General features: G+C 36.4%; 1 protein-coding gene across 2 annotated transcripts in view; it reads right to left on the reverse strand.

Moving 5' to 3' along the window:
* Positions 1 to 21,584, reverse strand: part of LOC139992527 (pikachurin) — a 254,987-nt gene that overhangs the window by 132,138 nt on the left and 101,265 nt on the right. For both annotated transcript variants that reach the window (XM_072013437.1, XM_072013436.1), the window contains exons 4-5: positions 17,512 to 17,756; positions 13,877 to 14,159 (exon numbers count right to left, since the gene is read on the reverse strand). In XM_072013437.1, the coding sequence (XP_071869538.1) occupies positions 13,877 to 14,159; positions 17,512 to 17,756 (528 nt within the window). The remainder of the gene's footprint in view (positions 1 to 13,876; positions 14,160 to 17,511; positions 17,757 to 21,584) is intronic.

Raw genomic sequence — 21,584 nt, forward strand, 5'->3', positions numbered from 1 at the left:
AAGTCGTACCTCGTCTAAAACCCTCTTCGACATTACGATGATACGGGAAAAAAAGAACGATAAATAAAAAGGATATTCATTCCCGTGGAAATAAAACGGGCTGCCTTTGCAAGTCATTGGGCCTGATCAACAAAAATCACAGAACCTGTCGATTCGAGCATTTCTTTCATTTGCATTTTTTTTTTTTTGCACTTTTTACACTTTTCTTACACTTTTTATACGAGTATGTATATACGCATATGCACATATAAAACATATTTGATATGAAAGAATACGATATCTGAACAGCAAATTTTTCATAAAAATACGTACATTTGAAGGCACAGATTATCATCGATTGTATAATACGTACGCGTAATACCAGCCACGGTGGCAATGAATAAGTTGTGTATCTCTGTACATTATTGTAAATATAACTAAACACATGGAATCTAACTGACGATTTGTTCTACTTAATAAACACTATACTTCATCGTAGGTATTATATATATTTTTGAAAATTAAGTGTAGTTTATACATTCCTATTTTTTTTAAACTTCTCACAAATATAGCTTAATTACAAGAAATAAATCCGTTGCACCTCGATTTGGGTATGATTTAATAATTAAACTACATTTTGTCAAGGTCAAGTAAATATTTAGAGAATTCTGAACAATGTGTGAATTATTCTTAACATATGAAGCGTACCTTTATAGAATACCCAGATCAAAATCTACCGCGTCTAGAAGTCTCTTCAACAGACTCCTACAACGACGCGGATAAGGACAGTAAGCGAAAGAAAAAGGAAGAATCAAATAAGAACGATACCAGTTGCCATGAAAATAAGACAGAATACCCTTGCGAGTCGTCATACAAAAAAAAAAAAAAAAAAAGAATACGACAAAACCTGTCAGTTCGATCGCGGACAGTTCGGCACTCTTTGTTCGTATTGTCCAAAACGTAGTAACATCGAGAAATGAACGTTCTAATTGTTATCGATATCCGACAAGATCCTTCGAGTTTCCCAATCTTCTACCCAGCTCCCAATAGAACGAGAATAGAACGAGACGTGGAAACGATTTGTGAAGCGGTTAAAAGATCGTGCAGCGTCGTCATCTATCGAACCGCTAATCGAAAGTCGGTCGTTACACGCTCGTGGAACTTTGAATCGAGTTCATCAGATTGTTTCGACCCTTAGGGGCACAAACCGCTCTGCATAGCCGCTCTCGTTCGTTGAATTAGACTTATTAGAGAGAAAGAGGAAGGTCGAGAATTGGTCACGGATCATTTATGGTCGGGGACATGCTTCAGAAGTTGTTCGCCCGATGAAAGGACAATTAAAGGAAGTTCTGGTCCCGCCAGTGGCTGGCCCAAGACATGCCGGATTCGGAGAGCGACGAAGTTTTCACGGATTTAAGTTCGAAACGCTCCAGGGACCTCTGAAACTCTCCACAAACCGACCCGTGTATCTCCGAAAGTGGAACATCTTCGAAAGTTTAGATCAAGGGTGATACGGAATTTCGAGTGGCATTATGCTTTTCTGGTAGTTTTCACGAAATTCTTATGTCTCGAGGAATTTTAGTGAACCTGCGACTTCCAGGAATATCGAGAAATTTAATCGTTACGAATTTCTTTTGTAAGATTGAACCTAAAATTTCAGATTCAAAGAGTTAGCAATTGAGAATTTCAAGAAATATACATAATTTGTAGATGTTGAGGATTTCGAAATTTTCGGTAATTATATATTTGTCCTTTTTTTAAGTTCTGCAAATTCTAACGATTAAAAAAGAACTAAAAATTACCAATGCCATTAAGAAAGAAGTTTCTCGAGGTATTTAAAGTATTTGAAAATTTATGTTTCGTCAACTTTATCGAAGCGATAAAAAGTACGGAGAATTTCAATTAGACAATTGTCTGAACCGTAAGGACTTAAAAATCTTGATATATTCATCTCGATAACTTTTTGAAATTCTGAAAACTCTAAGCATCATAGGAATTCGGAGTATCTCAAAAATTCTAACGATTCTGAGAATCATAATGCTCTTGATACGGAGATTCTCTAGAGATCCTCAAGAGTTTGTTCTAGAATTTTACATAGACCTCGTAATAGAGTTACTGACACGATAAAAATATTTGAAACATAATAAATAATAATTTGTATATCAAAGAGAGTAATGGAAACTCATAAAAAGGTTTTAAGCTTTAAAATTAAATGGAGCTGGCGAAGGTCTGACATACGACCGCAAATCAAGCAACCACGAGTGGTATCAGTGACTGCCCTTTCGGCAGTTTGAACACTAATGGAACCGATTTTTCAGGGGTAGGTACGATAGCTGCTGGCACTACTTCGCCCCACTCATAGTCAAGGATTCTGCTGCTCACACACGCCATTATGACTCTGCCAATTTTCTTGTCCATTCCAGCATTTCTTTTCCGCAGCAAAGATTTCATAAAGGCATTCTAACCTCTTAATATGAAATTCAACCGATTCACGAAATTTCACGTCCAAATGACTTCAGACGACCCGTATTATATTGTGCACATTAAATGTCAGTTCTTTTGAGTTTTAATCTTACTATGAATTTGATTCTTTACATTAAGAAAAAAGAAAGTTGTTATAAGATGTGTACATTGAGAGATAGAAAAGTTTACAGTACGAATATTAAAATATTATTAACTTCCACAAATAATTAAAATATCTGTGTGATTCTTTTGTACGAATATAAGGAGATATAATATGATACATAAATATGAAATATATGAGGAAAAATGATATAAAAATTACAGAAAACGCAAATTAAATGTTTATATGATATCTATTTATATCTAATGTATAAATACAAAAACGCGTTAGAGAACTGTGAATGATACAACCTTTAAATCAACCAACCCCGTACACGCTAAAGTCTTTGATATTATCCATTTTTCCGCATATTTCAAAGAACGTAGGAATTATACATTTCACAGTAGGAAGAACGAGAAATATACGGCAGAAATTGCAAGAAACCTTTTGTCACAGGTAAGTCTTCAAACGGAGCCAATTAGCATAGTTGATTTAAGAAACCATTACGAAACGAATCTAAAAGAACCCCATTCGCGACTTTCGTGAGATCATTGGTAGCCAGACGACTGCGAGGAAAGTTTCCAGAGAAGACAATTAAAGCGACGAATTTCACCGTGGTTGATCATAATCGGAACAATGCGGTTGTTTGATAATTTCCAAAGTTATAGCGAGAACACTGAAGAACTTTCGTCCACTTGTGATTTCTATATTTTTATCTTTGGCCTATTTTTGCTGGTGAGCAATTCTTTTTACGTAATAAAAAGGGAAGGGAAGAATGGAAGATGGTTATTGTTAGCAAGGTTCGTTTGCTCTGTTTCTTCGGTCGATACTTTTCTTCTTCACTGAAAAAGGAAAAGTTTAATTTCTTTGAAGAACCGAGAAACGTCTAGTTCGAGGAAAAATAGGAACTCTACAAGATGATGGCAAATGGTGAAAAATTGTGTGTTATGTTAGTTCGTTCAATAATTTCCCCTTTTGAGAATGAATTTTTTGAAGTGGGCATGAACTTTTAAGTGTAAATTTCTTCCTAAGTTACTCGTCGAAGGTACATATTACATGCTTTTTCGTTTCGTGTTTTCATTTTCTGGACGGTCGGTTTTTGAAAATATAGATTAATTCCGAAGAGTTGATTGTTTGCTAAAAATACATGTTATGATATGATCTGATATGATGATATTATCATATGATACGACATGAGTGATACGATCACTCGTTCGATAGTTTCGTCTTTTATAATATGGATTAGTTCTTATATATGTCGGAGTTGAGTTGTTTGAGCTTTGATTATGGGCGTGTAAAGAATCTTCGCTTGAGTTGTTCATTGTTGTTTCACAATCAAGATAACGTTTATTAACACAAATACAGAAGAAATAAGTTTGAACAGTAACTGCGGTAACTAGACGCTGATGGCAATGACCTTAGATTCGATATAGCGAATCCACGGTCCACGGGCTCACTCTTTATTAAACTCAAAATAGAATTTCTATGCACAAAAGTATCGCTCGCTATGACGCTCTTTATATTGCTCTCTAGACGATGTGTCACTTACCAAGGAGATCACAAGAATAACTGAGTAATGGAAACTTTCTTCTCCTTACGGTTGCGTTAGCTTTGTTTAACGTTGGCCTGGGATACCAACAAACTGCTACCGTTGCTAGGCAGATTCACATAACTGCGACATTGCTCTTGCCCAGGGTATGATTGTTAATACAACGTGTGTCTCATAATATTGATACTTTTCTGTTAGGTGAAACGTTCATCCCGTGACCGCGGCTACGCTCGGCGACCGGTTGTCGCCTCGAGCCTAAGCTCATTGTGTCAAGTTTCGAATGATTGTGTCTGGGTTATTTCGTGAATGCTATTGAGGCTTTTCCAAGCAATTCCAACGGGTGACCCCGTTGTCCTTTCATCTCCGACATATATAAGGTCATGTTTATTGAAAATACATGTTACGTATCTATTTGTCTCATGTTGCAAAGAAACCCGGAACTGTAAGAAACGTAAGAGTAATTGCTTGTTCGAATCCTTCGAAAGACTCTATGAGATATAATTTATAAAAGCAAAAAAAGAAAAAAACAAGAAACGTTTCCCAACTTTCATTGCAATTATTAGTAACATTTCGCTGCACTTTCCTTCGTTCTATGTTGTTTTAACGGTTGAAAAGAAGGTTTCCTTATTCGCCAATCAAACAATTCCCCAAACTTCGTTCAAACTAATTTTACCTAGTTCACGAATCAACACATTCTTTTCCCGACAGCTTGTAATTTTACCTCTTTCTCTCAGAATTCGAGAATGAGTTGAGAATGAGACGAGAATCTAAGGTGGAACAGACTTGTGCGATTAAAACGAGGTCGAGAACATTTCTGAAGGGAGGGCGTTCCAATATTTTGCCTTAGAATCTTCTACAAGCTTCGAAAACTTGCTTGCGACGCTGGGTAAAAAGTTGAACTGTGAGATTTCATTCAGTTTCCAAAAGCCATCGACTGTGCAGCTAAACTTTCTTCCTCTCTCGGTCATTCCGCTGGTTTCTGACTGTGTTTTTGTCACATCGGGACAAAACTCGACGGTATTGTCCTCGAAGCTGCATGACACGCGGGAAAGATTAATTACTGTCAGCCGTGTCCTCGTGGAACCGTTCGTTTTTCAGGGACACGCGTGGAAAATCCAATTTTCCAGACACGTCCTGCGGTACCAATTAGAGGCTCCATGGGACGTTTGAAGTTGCGAATCATATAGTCGAGGAATTTTATTTGTCCATCGGCCGTTTTGATGAAAAGGCGCGCGACAATTTTTCATCGAAAATTAAATGTAGATAAATTTTTGAGATATAGTTGTCGAACGTATATCGACACAAAACTACAATTTGATAATACGTGATTTGATAATGATAAATGTCAATGAGACGTAAAATTGTACCTGAATCATGTTCCAGAATTGTTTAACATACTGTAGTTTTCATTTTCATTCGACGATTATCTGACCATATATCGTTTTGTCTACTTGCTTTACCTTTAATACTTGAAACTCACTATCAATTATTTGTCACAAGCATTTGTACCAAATTCTTTTTCACATAATAGACTAACGAAAACTTTAAATTTATGACATGAACGAAATATAAATGTTAAACTTTATAACGACGTGTTATCAATTCCCAATTAATTCAGCCAACATACATTCTCCTCGTTAAAAAAAAAAAGAGACTAAAAAAGAACTCCATCATCTCCGTGAACGCTCGTCCGGACAATGCACGCTCATTATGGATTGTAGATCGATAAACGACAATCGTTCCGTGGTCAAACAATCGGTGAAAATTAAACAAACGGCTATCAGTAATCGAAAAGAATTATAAAAAGCAAGGGGATTTGTTTCCGCGCGTTTCTCCTAAGTGATCGAGTAAAAGTGACTGCAACTACATAAGGGTTTGTCCGCCCAATTCGAGTAAGCGCAATTACGTGACCTCTCGAGGTAGTCAGCGAATTTCCACGAGGGAAGTATCGATAAAACCTGAGAACAAGTACAAACCATCGAGAAGCCTGACATTCGAGGAAAAAAGCCGACGTGTATACCGAACAGCGATGAAAAGGGGTGGAAAGAAAGTGGTTTCCAGGACCGGGAAGGACGTCGAGATTGCGTAGCTCGACGATCGGCTAACTTCTCGTTGAGAACGGAACAAAAGAGGAGGAAAGTTGCGCCGAGGCGATCTTTTTTAATCTTTGTCTCCAACTCCCCTCTGTTCGAAGGCCGAGCTAAGCTTCTCCCTTCCCTTCTTCCGAAATCACCTGCCACACGAACTGTGCGCCGTGTACATAGTACAGATTAATTGCCACAGATAGTCCACGGTCCTCACCTTAGCCGCTTCTCTGTTGTCTCCGGGATGAATACGTGCTTTGCTGGTATTTATGAAGAGCCGAGGAAGTCGGATAGATTGTGGTTGATTTTTGAAACGAGAACCACTGCTAGACTTGGCTCAACTCAGTTATGCTTGCTGGATTTCTAAGTTGATAAGAAGCGACAATAAGGAAGATTGGGAAGTTGGTCAGTTTTCTGATTAGAATCTTAAGAAACAATCTTTTCGAGGATTGTATTGCAATAAGCGTGTTTGATAGGATTTTATATTCGTTACGACGTGTGCTTTCGTAAGATTAGGGAGAATGGTGTGATGAGTTTGGCATAGTTTAGGTGAGTTTGTTAGAGCTTGTAATTTATCTGTACTTTTTGAGGAATTTTGCGATGATTTGAAGTACGAAAGGTGAGGAATAATGGCAAGCATTTCGAACAGCGTTAATTACATTTATATACAAATAACAAATGAAGGTCTCCAATACGGAGAAAGTATCTTTACTACTTAATTTGTTAATTGTATCGTTCGTCAATTAGAAATTTTTATAATCAGGAAATTAAGAGATAATAAAGACAAGAATTTTAGTTAGATCGGTTTTAATTTTTTGAGATATAGATATAATCTATTTTTAACAGCAAAATGAGGTATGGAGAAAATTGTTATGTCCAAGAGATTAACAATTCGAGTAACGAGTTAGCTCATGTTCCTCGGTTAACGGATTAAAAATTACATCCGATACAATACAAGAAGTAGCATAAAGCAAAAAGCATATCCCTTGAAAAGTCTACAAATTCGATCGAAAGAACCAGTTCCCATGAACAATAGTAAACAATCGTTCAACGAACAAATCTCCCATCGTCAAGCTGCTCTGTTCCAAACAACATTTATCTCCCCCATCAATAAAACATTGTTCTTCCCATCCGCGGTCCACCCCCTTTTACGTTCAACAATTCTAAAATTGAAAAACTTAACCCAGTAGCAGAGGCTATCGACAGTTGGCGACGTAAATTGCAGTTTCAAGCTGTCAGCTACGAAGTTTCAGAAACCAGAATCGATCTGTTCGACGTGGTTTGATTAATATCTAGCTGTGGAATCGGATGGTCGAGGCCGCGAATTCGTGAAACCGGATAGCGATAAAGGCCAAATCATGGAAGCTGCCGCTTTCACGTAATCCCCGAAGGAACGACGATCTGTCGTCGCTCGACTATTCGCGATCCAAACGTCTCATGCATCAAGCTTACGCCAGCTCGTGTGCAGTAAAAAGCTGTTTCGTCAACCAAGACGCTGAGCCTCTGTTAATTTCGAGATATCGCGTTTTAAGGCGAACGATACAATTCGTTCTGAGATTATGCACGAGACGATATCTGCCTCGTGGTACAGCGTGATTCGACGATATTTCGGTTATGATGCTGCGTGTCCCTTGATGTGTTTGTCAGGTCGTTATGATTTTGTTGTTGTTGGTAAGACGACGATATGCTGTGATTGATAGCGACTGCAGTGTGTATGGAGAAATTAGATGCATCGAAGAGGTTGGTTAAAAAGTTATTTGCAATAATGATTTCTAAATATATATTTCAAATAATATTAGTTATTATATGATATATAATGTATTTCAGGTGATGTTATGTTCTTTATTTTATCCATCAAAGAAATTTAAAGCTAAGCGTGAGAATAATAAATGGAAAAACAGATTACGGGAGGAAATAATAATGATTATTTATTAAATGAAAATTAGTTTTTGAAATAGCATTTTAAAAAGGCATTGAACTTTAATTGAAAGAAACAAATAAACCAAAAAATAATAAATAATTTATTTGATGGAATGAAATGAATCGTTTAATTTCAAATGTCTGTAATTAATAGTAAATGAAAATCACGTGAGTGATAATAAAATGATAGATATCCTTTAATTTGGTACTTCGTATGATTCAGAAAGTAACTGATATATAAAATGCTAACTAAATTTAAAGTTTTATTAAAACCGTACATACAATTTAAAAATTATACCAAATATTGCGATTTTATTAAAAATAAAAGATGTCCCATAATTTTTGTGCATCAATCTACACATATATCGTAAATTTTGATACTCCAATAAGGATATTTTTTTTACTAGAGCTCGACATTAAAATTGATCGTCTCAAAATTTAAATCGATTCGAGTGAAATCAAACTGGAGTAAAGAAGAGCGAAACAATTCAAGCGCAGCAACTGGAAGCTTCTGTGACACTAGCTATAGATAGATTTTCAGTAAATTCCACTTTATCCAGCTAGATTTTCGACAGCAATATCTATAACAAAGCGTTATAGATTTACGAGAAGATTTAAATTCCAATAAAAACTATATTTTTATTCCGATGTTGCATATGTTTCTATCCTCGTATACTCGTCGAACAGCAATAAAGTGGGAGAATCTATTAGAACAACGTTTGATTCTCTAAACCAAAGTCAGGCTGTGAAAGTTCGACTAATGTTTGTCAAATATTTGCCTGACAGGTTGTATAGTCATTGCAATAGTTTAGTGCAAATAAATTGTAGTTTCATTAAATCCTATACTAACTCTATCAGCCCGGGGCTCCAACGAATTTTGCCACGAGCAATTCTAGGATCGCCAAGGGATCCGAATGGCCTTGTTCCGTGATTTCGAACCTCTAGGTAAACGTGCGCTAGCCCGATGCTCGAAATAAGCCAATAAAGGCCAATAAACTCAGTTCCACTCGTTAATATTAGCTGACGCTGATTGAAACCAGATTATTCATCGTACATGTACAAGTACTTCTTTGGGAAATTTATCAGTTACGTCAACTTTTCTTAATTATAGGAAAATGTGATTGATTTCTAGGGATGAATCGGTGTGAAATATTTGGATTATTTACGAAATATAAATATCGTTTTATGTATTTAGTACTGTTATTGGAATATCGATTTTATATTTAGTAAGAGAATAAATTAGCTACTTTGAAAATAGAGAGAATTGTGGAAGAGTTTATATGGTGTAGGGAGTTGGCTTAATGGTTACAAAAAAAAAAAAGAACGAGTCACATTCATTTACTTAGTTATTTAATGTGATGAAGGCGCCCGAAGTCTCGGATCTGGGCCTTTTGTCATTTGCTCACCGATTGACTAAAACCGATCATCAACGAACGGTTCGATGGTGAGCATGTTAAGATTGTCAGCGCTCGGTCCGCCGCGAACACCGATGACTGAAAGGGGTCCTCCATAGAGGTTACACGTTTTATCGCCTACAATGGAATTATTGCAATGTTTCGCGAAATTGTTTCTTAAACACTTGATGGTAGTTATTCTATTTTTTGTTCAAGCAACCGGAGTCTAAAGAAAAATTTTCGCTACAATTTTTACTGATTGGTTTTTGTTAATTATTCAGTTTTATTAAACTACCCATCATCATAAAATCAAAACATAAAAATTCGCAATAAATCTTTCATGTATTTTAGCACAATCAACGACAAACTTTTCCCAATTACCGTTGCCAGACTATCTTCAAATTTGCAATGTTACGAAAAATTCTAGCAAAGTAGAATACGCAATTGTCTTACGTACAAAATCAACAAACAAAAATCATCAACAAATCAACAAACGATCGTAGATCGCAAAAATCAGCAAAGGCATTGAATCGATATGAACGGCACAAGAACGTACAAATCTTTGTGTCTCCATGATAGCGGTTAGTTCGTCAGCTGAGAAATTCTTCTCCTGACGTTTCTACAAAATCGTTAAATAAATCTCGTTCGACGTGATTCACCGTGACCATCAAGACTATTCGTTTACGCAATCCATCCGAATATTCTTTTTTCCTTCTCTCTGTCTCTCTGTTCTATTTCCTTAATCGTTCAAAAAATACCACGAAAACTAAGTACATCGATAGATATTGGATCGTGGTGTTTATTTATTTATTCGAGTAATAGAGGAAAACAGGAATTGGAGGATTCAAGGGATCTTATGTCTGCTTGTGTTCGCGGTGGGTTTTAGGTCAGAGGAAATGGCAAGAATTCGCTCTACCTTCTCGTCGATTATCGTGCTTTCAAGCTTTATCCGGCTTTTCGTTCGACTTCGCCGATACGTTTCCCGGCGGTTATCTCGCAGTTTCGCGATAAACACCGCGGAAAATAAATAAATGATAAGCAAACTAGGATTCACCGGCTCGTGGGAAATTCAACCACCGATTCGTTTCACTTCTGTGCCAGATAAATTGTTCACCAGCTATTATGCCAGGCATCTCCGAATTCTGACGAATTGAGACCAGATCTGTTGAATTAAAGCTTTCGATTTTCTTTTTTTATTTTTATTTGTACCCTGGTAGTTTAACGAGATTTGGTTTGAACAGAATTGATAGAGGAAATTGGGGTACGTATAACATTCGTATCTATCCAGGGAATTTTGCTCTAAAAAGATATTTATAGAATTGATGGAGCTTATTAGTGTCCTGTGAAATATTTTTAATTGTTTATATATTTAACATTTTTATCGAAATCTTAATCTTTCGTTTCTTTCCTGCTCTCTCTTCTTTTTTTTTCTTTTTTTTTTTATTTCTAGCGGAGGTTTATAGAGTATCCGCCGATGAAACTTTGCATTTGCTCGAAGCATTTGTTTCGAATTTGATCAACTTGAATAACTACGCTATATCTAGTATCCTTTTTCTCCATGCGCTTAAAAATTTTCCATGGGAATGTATAATTTATATGTTACGATCTACAATTTCATTCCCGAATCTACATTTCCCTTTATTTGTATCATTCTGTAGTAAAATAAAAGTGTATATTGTATAGAATGACGATATTCGGTGAAATAAAACTGGTTATCACCGCATCGATACGATGGTAGAACGCAACCGACGGTATACTAACAGACCGTTCACCGGAACCGCGCTAACAAAAATGTCGCATCGTGGGAAACAAAAATGCTTGCTGTGGTATCAGCATTTCCCGTGAAACAAAGATCATCGATCATCGATGGTGCAGAAATGTCTTAACAATAAAATGAAAACGGTTTTAACAAATTCATCTTGTGCATTTTATAAACTGGACCAATTAAATAATACCATGTTCGACCATATTCGTAAATTTCACCGAATAATTATCATTAAAAAGCACTCTACTCAATTACATTATCTCATTATTCAGTATCATTACATTATTCAATTTCTACTAACCTCTAATAATTTTCAGGAAACTATCAACGATTTAATACACATCATCACATTCTATTCTGTTATCTTCATCAAGGGGTTAAAGTTAAAATAAAAAATTCGATAAAAACACCGGCAAACCCTCACGATGTAACCTTCAATGAAACATCGCGCAATTCTAAAGCGGGTGAAATTTCAAATTTCCAGAGGATGTGGGACGCGCTCATTTAGAAAATCGTTTTTAACGATCATTTCACAGCACGGCATGGTACGTTAGAACAAAGTTAAACGTCGAGCGCATATAATTGCGTTAGCATGGTGAAACTCTAATTGCACGATGGTCTCGCGTTGAATTGAATTGTGTCACCCGCTGCAGTTAAGCGATACCGTGGAGTAATGGTTCTAAGATCAAAGTGTTGTAACCCGGACGAACCCTAGTGGCCTGGTGAACGGAATTTGCAATTCGCAGACGCGTGTGTCGGCGCAAAATCACGTGGCACCATACCGCAAACTAGAGCGGCAACATGGTTCCCTGTTCTGATGAGTTGTCTTCTAAATCTGTCTGTGTACCGATCAACGGCTTCTTAACGCTTCGCTTATTCGCGAAATTGAAGCAATTTGGTTGGGCAATGGACAATTATGTTGTTAACATAATTTTATTGAAGTTTATCTTTAATTTTATATCTTTATTATAGCAGCCCCTAGATATTAAACGAGGACCATATGCAGAAATTTCAATTTCCCAATTGCAACATATCATAACACACATACTTATTGAGATATGTATAATTTTGTGTGCTAGACTACATTGGTCGCGAAGTAGTGACACACATATGTGAATATGAGTGTGTGGAAGTAGTGTGTTCGGCGTCTCGAAGACAGATGAATATAACTGTTTTGTTGGCAGAGTGGTATGGAAGATGGCGAGATAAAGAGAGTGCTGAGACGCGTGCAAATGTATATCGACGAAGATCCTGGAAATCGTTTATTAAATAAATGTAAAACTATTTTAATATGAATTTTAAGTGTAACCTTAGTGTTCCTTTACTTTTATTTCGGCAATTAAGATCCGCAATTCTCGACAATACTATATTAGACAAATGGCAAATTATCCTTTGTTATTACTGTATCATTATTTCTAGATATATGGATATTTCTATAGATATAATTATGACTACATACGTTGACGACAGATTATGTAATAATTATACGTAGAAATTATTATTTAGTTAATTCATTACTTAATCATATATAAGGATATCCTTTAAAACGCTATGAAGGTCTTTTAGTCAAATATAAAGTACTGTCTAAATGTGCCTTTCATATGGCAAATATAATCCTTTCTTATCTAAAAATCGTTATAGACTGTCACGATTTTGTTACAATAGATTGGTCTACTTGCAGAAGTAAGAATGATTGATTGTTTCCGTCGTTTAAATTCTGTATAGTAGAATAGCACCACATGCTACAGTATCCGTTCCAGTATTCTGAACTTCGAACCCCTTTTCAACCCTACCGAAAGGTCCAGTTGGATAATTAAATGTGCTCCCCTGTGAAATCCCCAGGCGATCGATTTCTCGAGTGTCACACGCTGATGAATTCTCGCTCAAGTCGAGCACTGGCTCTCGTCCAAGAGCCCTATGCACTCTCGATGTCAACGAACTTCTCCACGAAATACTTTCGACCCCGTATTCGATCATACGTATATAGTATCAAATAGTGAAACGCAAAAGGGAGGACGCGAACCATGCTTGTAAAAACAGTGGTGACGAAAGGTATCTGTACAAACCCTTATCTTTCAGTGAAACACTTTTTAATTAGGTTTTACGTATTATTTACATAATAACAATTTTCTGTAATTTTTGCAAAAATTGTAAACTTTTTGAAAGTACTACCAAATAATAGGAAATTTATTACAGTTGGATTTAATTAACCAGTATGTACAGTAGCGGACAACGCAAAATTGAGATATAAATGGTAGGAAAAATAGCATAATTTTACAGAACAGAATAATATTTGACAAGAGCGGCGAATAAACGGAATATATATTTCGAAATAAATGAATCAGCAACACGATGAAAGATATCTGATACAGCAGTTGCTAATACATGCATATACACAAACAAGTTCTTTTAAATAGCAACTGTGCAATTTTAAACTTTGCCAAACTTGAACTCCTTAAACTCGAGCAACTTTAGACTTTCTTTTTCCTATTGTACTATAAGTACAATAATAAATGCAATAATATACGAAGATGTATATAATATACGTAGAGGTACAAAGATTTCTTGTAGCCACTATATATTAGACGTACGAGTGTATTCAAATTGAAAAATATCACTCACCGAGTTGACATCGATCTCCACCTCTGCCAAGGGGGCATTGACACCGTTGCCTGAACGATCCTTGCTTCCGTCTCGGTGCCACGTCGTTTCCTTCGAGATCCATGGCCATCGAGGCATCGTCGTCTGCGTCGTCTGCGTCATCGTCGTCGATTAGGTCGACGTCGTCCCCGTGGTTCTGTTCAATATAGCAGTTTCCGGCTGGGCCACAATCTAGCGAACATGCTGGTTCCGTGCTCACTATACTCTCCATCGTGGATGGTAGCTTCTGTTCCAAATTCGGACCCTGAATAGACAATGCATTGTTCCTCGATGAATTAACATGCATCTATATTTGGTTTAGATTTGTAAGAAATTATGTTATTTATTTTCTTTTCTCGGGTGGAATAGTTTTGCGAGACATTGAAGAAATATCGGTATTTTTATCGATTAACCTAAATGGAAGCGGAGAGAAAGATAAAAGCTTTTGCTTTTAATGTAGATTTCCATTAGGCTAAGTAAAAAAGAGAATTGTCTGGTATTATCCTATATATCTTTGAAAAAAAGTAAAGAAAGGAGTCGTTTTCTAAATGTTAACTTTACAGGAATGTAGGAAAGAAGATGATTTTTCTATGATTTCAAATATAACTTTAAAAATACATATGTAGAGAAGTGGCTTGTTTTCCTCGTTTCAGTAATAAATTTGAAGGAAAATGGAGAATTATTAAAACGAGTGAATAAATGGATAAATTTTCGAAGTAAGTATATGGTGATTTTATATAAATAAATAAGGGCAGAGATATAACGAAGAAAATTATCCTTCGCCTATTAATGTACACTATAGGATTGGAAAGAAGTAAAGGCAGACATAATCTTTTGGTGTTAACATAGCTTTGAATATAAGTAAAGATTCTTCTTTGCTCGTTCTTTTGATGCTAACGTAGATTTGAAAGGAAGTAGAGAAAGAGAGTTGTTTCTTTAATGTTAGCGTAGATTTGGAGGGAAACAGAAATGATTAGAGATGGCAGAAACGAAACAGAGATGGTGCACGGAGAACCTGTTGCACACGTCGCGACATTTTTAGCCGGAAGACCGGGTGAACGAGGTCGAAGGAAGTCCGGGTTGTGTGGAAACGAGCGGGGCTTTTTAAAACAGCCGTGTTTCCACTCTTCTTTTTCTGTTTTTCATAGGGAAATGAGATTAGGCACGGATAAGGAGTGTAGTTTTCAGAGACTTTGAAATTTTATTGAGGATTAATTGAAATGAGGGAAGGGAAGCCTTATGAAACGCGTTTTATCTCTTTTTACCTTTCGAAAAGTCATGTTATATTTTAACTTCCTATTTCTCTTTGAATTTCCGTATCCATAATTAATGTATTATGATCAACATTGCTATCGACCGTTTGCGATGCACAGAAAAGTAAAGCTTATGAAATGTTTTACTCTGCTTTAACGATGTATTACCTAACTTTAAATAAATAAAATTTCCAAATGGCAATCGCGAACGATAAATAATCAATAAGTTCGTAACTTCGTTCAAATACACCTTATAGTTTTTGACATTTCGGGTGCTGAAATTGAAAATAATTCATCGGGTGTTCCAATTTCGCGAGCGAGAAAACCAAACCTGTCGATTCGACTAACCATACGTAACTGATATGTTTGGCGTAATGTCAATATTCCAGTAGAGAAGTTTTCCTGGTATATAACTTAGTATCTGTTTCGAACTCGAGTATATTCATCTTATTAAGCTTCTATTAAATATATAAAATAATGGAATATAAGAACACTGTTCTCAAATAAAATTCGTACGTCTGATGTGAACAAGTCTGCATATATACAACGGTTATAGAAAGCATTGATACATGTCCTTATTTTCCAACGATGCATTTTTCTATCTCGTTCTACGTTTGATTTTGAGAGTATTAGACTTTTGCAGTCATACGAAAGTATATTACTACATAATACTGTAGGATCTTTACTACAATTAGTTTATTTACAATAAATGGATTAAACAGATATTGGTTAAACAGGAAACGATGACTATTTAACATGAACTAATCACAATAACGTATTATAATTAAGACAACTAGATAGCTAATTTGCAATTCTCGTCACCAACGCTCTCGCGACGACGCAATTCACACTCTCTGACTTCTCAACTCACACTAACTGTTAATTCGTCTTTGGCCCTTAGCAACCCCTTGTCTTTTGCCTTAGCCTCACGTCTTTTGTCTTAGCCCCACCACGCACATGTTCTGCAACAGTTTGTTTATAATTCGCCCGATATCTCTTACGCCTTTCGTCCACGATACTACAATACGAAATTCAATATACCTGAATCTAATTAATTACCATGCAAATGCTATAATAAATAATATAAATGTTCTAATTAATATACATAAATTATATAAATATAATAATAAATGATGTATCAATGCTTGTTACGGCCACTGTATATCAAATATTACAATCAAAATTTCCATGACGAGTAACAACCAGTGGATAGGGTTTTTAGTGATCCAAAAGTTCAAGTGGATCGTAGAAAAACCATCGAGAATGGATACATACGGATTCGTTTCGCTATTATAGAGCTGAACTCCAGACTGCAGCTATATATCTAGCGAATAGCTGCACCAATTTTCCAAATATCCTAATTACTTTTGAACCGCGCGATATTCTACGTTTACGTTTTGGAGTTAATAATAAAATAATAAAGAAAGGAAGGAAAAAATAAAAAATACGAAAAAAAGAGGGAAACACGTGGAATGAATACGACGAACCGACGAGGAATGATAATAAACAACGGATCGCAAAATTGCGTTCGAACGCTTCCGGACAAATCCCGTTCGGATAACTGCGCATCGACGACTGTTAGATCGATCATTCAAAGTTACAAGGAACGAGATCGCAGCAGAATAAAACAAAAAAAAAAAAAAAAAAAAAATGAAAACGAAAAAAGAGGATAAAACAGGATTTGTCATTTCGAGGCGGAAACAATTTTTTCTATCTCGAGACTTATGATTCGTAACGCAAAATTCAAAAAATAGAAATTTTATTCGCAAAACTCTATTTGTATAGGGATGTTTGAAAAGTTTATAGTGAAAGGGAAATATTCGAAGATATTACATGTTTATAAAAAAGTCTTTCTTTCTTTATGAAAAACGATACACTTTCTATTGATCAATACCACAGATTTTTTCTTTAATCGCTACGTTTGATGTAAAACTTAAAGCAGCAATTAGGAAAGTTTATGCAAAAATGCATAATAAATGTACGAAATATAATAAAATACATCGACTGATCAAGAATACCAATTTAACATTTGAAATAACACAATATTTTTAAAAATATATAAAACGTGGTTAAATACCATACTGAACTTCTGTGAATATTTTGTGATAGTTAACTGATAAAATCAGGTAGTAAAGCAAATTCTAATTCGATAATGTTAATCTAGCCACAGATAATATTTTGAATCGAATAAGGGATGTTTTTATTAATTTAACAGATAATATAATATCAATATTATTGCTTATTAATTAATCGATTTATAACAATCAGTTTGTTGCATAAGCCAATTTATGAATATCCGAAACAATTTCAAGCTTCATTGTGTTGTATCGTATTATACGCCTCTGAGAAAAGTTTATCGCTAACCTGAGACGTGGCTCGTAGCTCGACTCGATCGAGAGGAGCGCCAGTTTCCTCGCTGATCTTCGTGGAATTTGTAGTTGAATTTTCTGGCGGTGGGTCCAGGTGTATCGTGAATGACGCGCCACGCATGTAAAGGATATCCTCGACAGCATCTTCATCGTCATCTGTGTCCTTGGTTAATTCGTCGTTCTCGACGTCTTCGACTAATTCACCCAGTTCGCCTGTCGACGGAGACGTCGAATTTAACTCTGGAACAAAATAAATTTCTAAAGAAGACTGTTCTGTCAAACGTAATTTTCTATAAGAAACAATTAATACAATACGTTATACACTGAATGATTTAAGACTGAAAAATTTAAATATCTCTCAAAATTTCTTCTTCGCTGTTGCTAACTTCAACTTACGAGGGCTAGATTGAAAAGTTTCCAGAATGACAATGACAATAACAAATATTCCTTTCAAATAGTTTAATTAAATGTCTATAACAATTTCCTTTATATACATCGTGAACAATTGTAAAATAATTCCTTACTCTGCCAATCTTTCTTTGGATTTGTGGCGCATTCAGCAGTCTATAAAGGTCAAGAATCTCAATGAACGAGAAACTAAATCGTTAGTAAGGCTGAAGAGAAAGAAGAAAAAACTCGCAAGATATTTTGAGACTTGGTCTTTCTCAGGCAAAGAAGCAAATATTTTATTACTTTAATGGTAAATTAACTGTTGTTGATATTAAAGGTTGATTTATCTTCTTGATTCCTAAACAACCTTCAACAACCCAATTCGTTCGTAACTTCGACGCTGCGTCGGTGCAAAATGCAAAGTGGCGAACTTCCGGCCTCGACAACTCACAAGTTCGTGGCCGACTTCGAATCGCTGTAAACGTTGAATCTTAGCATGTTTGGATGATCAAGTTTTCGTTAATTGCCACGAAAGGAGATAGGAAAACTCGCGCAAAACACAATCCGATTCTTATCGAGATACTTATTATAGAAATATAAAAATTTTAACGAATTGGTGACGTGATGTGTGTTGACGTTAATATCAGGCCTGTAAGTATGAAACCGGAATTTGCCTATAGATGGCCCTAGCTGATAATGTAGTTATCACTAAACTGCGTCATTGATGCCAAAAGTCTTTGTTGACATCTCACAAACATTTTCGACTCAGAACAATACAAGTTTCATACAACAGCATAGTTTGTAATAACGTTGAACATGTCGAATTTTGTGCCTGGAAACTACGATTTGCGGACAGCATTAATTTTCTGTTACCATTTGAAGAAAACTGCTGCAGAATCGCATCGAATGCTTGTCGAAGCTTACGGTGAGCATGCTCTTGGTAAATCACAGTGCTTTGAGTAGTTTAAAAAATTCAGAAGTGGCAATTTTGACGTGAGGAACGAAGAACGTGGAAGACCACCGAAAAAGTTTCAAGATAGAGAATTGCAAGCATTGTTGGATGAGGATGACGCTCAAACGCAACAACAACTCGCTGATCAACTAAACGTGACACGAGAAGCCGTCTCCATACGTTTGAAAGCCATGGGAAAGATCCAAAAGGTGGGAAAATGGGTTCCACATGAACTGAATGAAAGACAGCAGGAAAACCGAAAAACCACTTGCGAAATGATACTCGCCAGATACAAAAGAAAGTCATTTCTCCACCGAATTGTGACTGGCGATGAAAAGTGGATATATTTTGAGAATCTTAAGCGTAAAAGATTATGGGTAGTTCCAGGCGAACCACCGACATCGACTACAAGACCAAATCGCTATGGACGGAAGACAATGCTCTGTGTTTGGTGGGATCAGAAGGGTATGATCTATTATGAGCCGTTAAAACCTGGCGAAACCGTTAATACTGAACGCTACCGACAACAAATGATCGATTTAAATCAAGCTTTGCGTGAAAAACGACCAGAATATCAAAAAAGGCAACACAAAGTAATTTTGCTTCATGATAATGCACCATCACATACAGCAAAACCGGTCAAGGAAACGATTGAAGCGTTCAGTTGGGAAATACTTTCGCACGCGGCTTACTCACCAGTCTTGGCTCCGTCCGATTACTATTTATTTGCATCGATGGGACACGCACTATCTGACCAGCACTTCACTTCTTACGAAAATGTACAAAAATGGCTCGATGACTGGTTTGCCTCAAAAGAGTGACAGTTTTTTGGCGTGGCATCCACCAATTGCCAGACAGGTGGGAAAAATGTATAGCTAGCGATGGGCAATACTTCGATTAAAATATTTTTAATCATTTTCATACAATAAACGTGTATTTTCTATACAACAATTCCGGTTTCATATTTACATACCTGGCATCATGCCTTTAATATATATAAACTATTTTTATTAGCACAGTTATTATATTATATTATATTATATTATATTATATTATATTATATTATATTATATTTTATTATATTATATTTTATTATATTTTATTATATTTTATTATATTATATTTTATTATATTATATTATATTATATTATATTATTCGGCATCTGCGCGTTTGTCGTTCGATGCGCGGTAAGGCGTCGTCCGCTTGTTGTCAAATCCGTGTAGATGTTGCACGAAGTCTTCGATGTGGAGGTGGATACCTGCCTGTCGGTACGGTGCGTGGCGTTTTGCGTACAGTCGTGGTTCTTCTTTGGTATGACATGCAAAGGTAATGCCCATGGACTTTGCATTGACTGCATCACTCCTGGCTCGGTCATCGTCTCGTGTCCTGTCACCTGCTTTGCGTCGATCGCAGCTAAGGCGTCGAGGTTTGCTGAAGATGGAAGGGCCGTTCCGTGTTTGTCGTAGCGGTAGGTCCAGTTTCCACAGTCGTAGGTTCGCGTGCTTGAAGTCTCGGTAGCGCTATCACGGTCACACCTCTCTTTTCGCTGTCGATTAGATCGGGGTCACCAATTTGAGGTGTTTTTGTGGGTGATAGTGCTACTGCTGGTCTAGATGTCGCAGCTGGGGTATACTGCTGCTTTTCTTCTCATTTTTGTATCGTAGAAGAAAAATCGGACTCTGGTCGCCGGGATTTAAACCCGAGTCCCGAACGTTCGTAACATAAGGCGCTAACCACTGCGCGGCCGTCGTCCAACAGTAGTTGCTGTCGAGTGCCGCTACATGTATTATTATCATTATCAGAATGATATATTTTAAAATAAGAAAAATCATGGAATATTTGAAAAACATTGAATTTTTGCAAAAATCGCGAATCGATCATTTGTTGAATCTATTATCATCTCAGATGTACCTATTATTTTATCGAAGGAATGACTGCTAGATAATTCGTGTATTCATCTTTCAAATTTTTACAACATTCATTCATTTGCACGCACAATTGGACCGATAAATGAATAATAAATGATACAAAATTAGTTGAAAGATTCAATTGAAATTTTAAATAGAGGAAAAATCATTTTCGAAAGCCAACGAAAGCTAATCTAATTAGAAATATCTGAAAAGTTCCTCGTCCTCGAAATTATCTCGGGACACGTTAATTCTATATTCAATCAGCCTCTTGTCTCGAAGCAATAATTAAACCGTAGCTTAAATTCAGAATGTCCTCGGCCGTCCTCGAGAACAGGAATTAAAACGATGAGTCGCCATCTCCACCGCAAAATTATTTCACTGAAACCGAACGTTGCAACCGACGACACAGGGCTTATTAAATTTTCAGTGGTCGGATTAACGGCGTGTCTTCTCCTGTTCCGTTCCTTCGGACAAGATCGTATAGCCGTCTATATTGTGCATGATAAATTGAAGGAAAACCAGCTGCCTTGTTTGAAGAGCAAGGAAATGGTTCAAGGACTATCCTAGCCACCGTTTTCAGTGGCCTCGAAGCAGCGGCAATTAAGCACTAATTGCTACAATCGTCCTGCTTCAACATCTCGAAAAGAATCAATCTAAGGGCCACTCTCCACTGCGTCGAAATCGCGGACGATCGTCGATCGGCTCGCGATCGAACCGAGTCGAGTGGTTTGATATAGTGTAGTAGAAGAGAGTAGGAAGGAATTAATTTTGACTGTATCTTGGAACAATTGAAACCTTTTCTTGGTTGTACATAC

Source organism: Bombus fervidus, chromosome 11 (assembly GCF_041682495.2).
Source record: "Bombus fervidus isolate BK054 chromosome 11, iyBomFerv1, whole genome shotgun sequence".
In the NCBI taxonomy this organism is placed as follows: domain Eukaryota; kingdom Metazoa; phylum Arthropoda; class Insecta; order Hymenoptera; family Apidae; genus Bombus; species Bombus fervidus.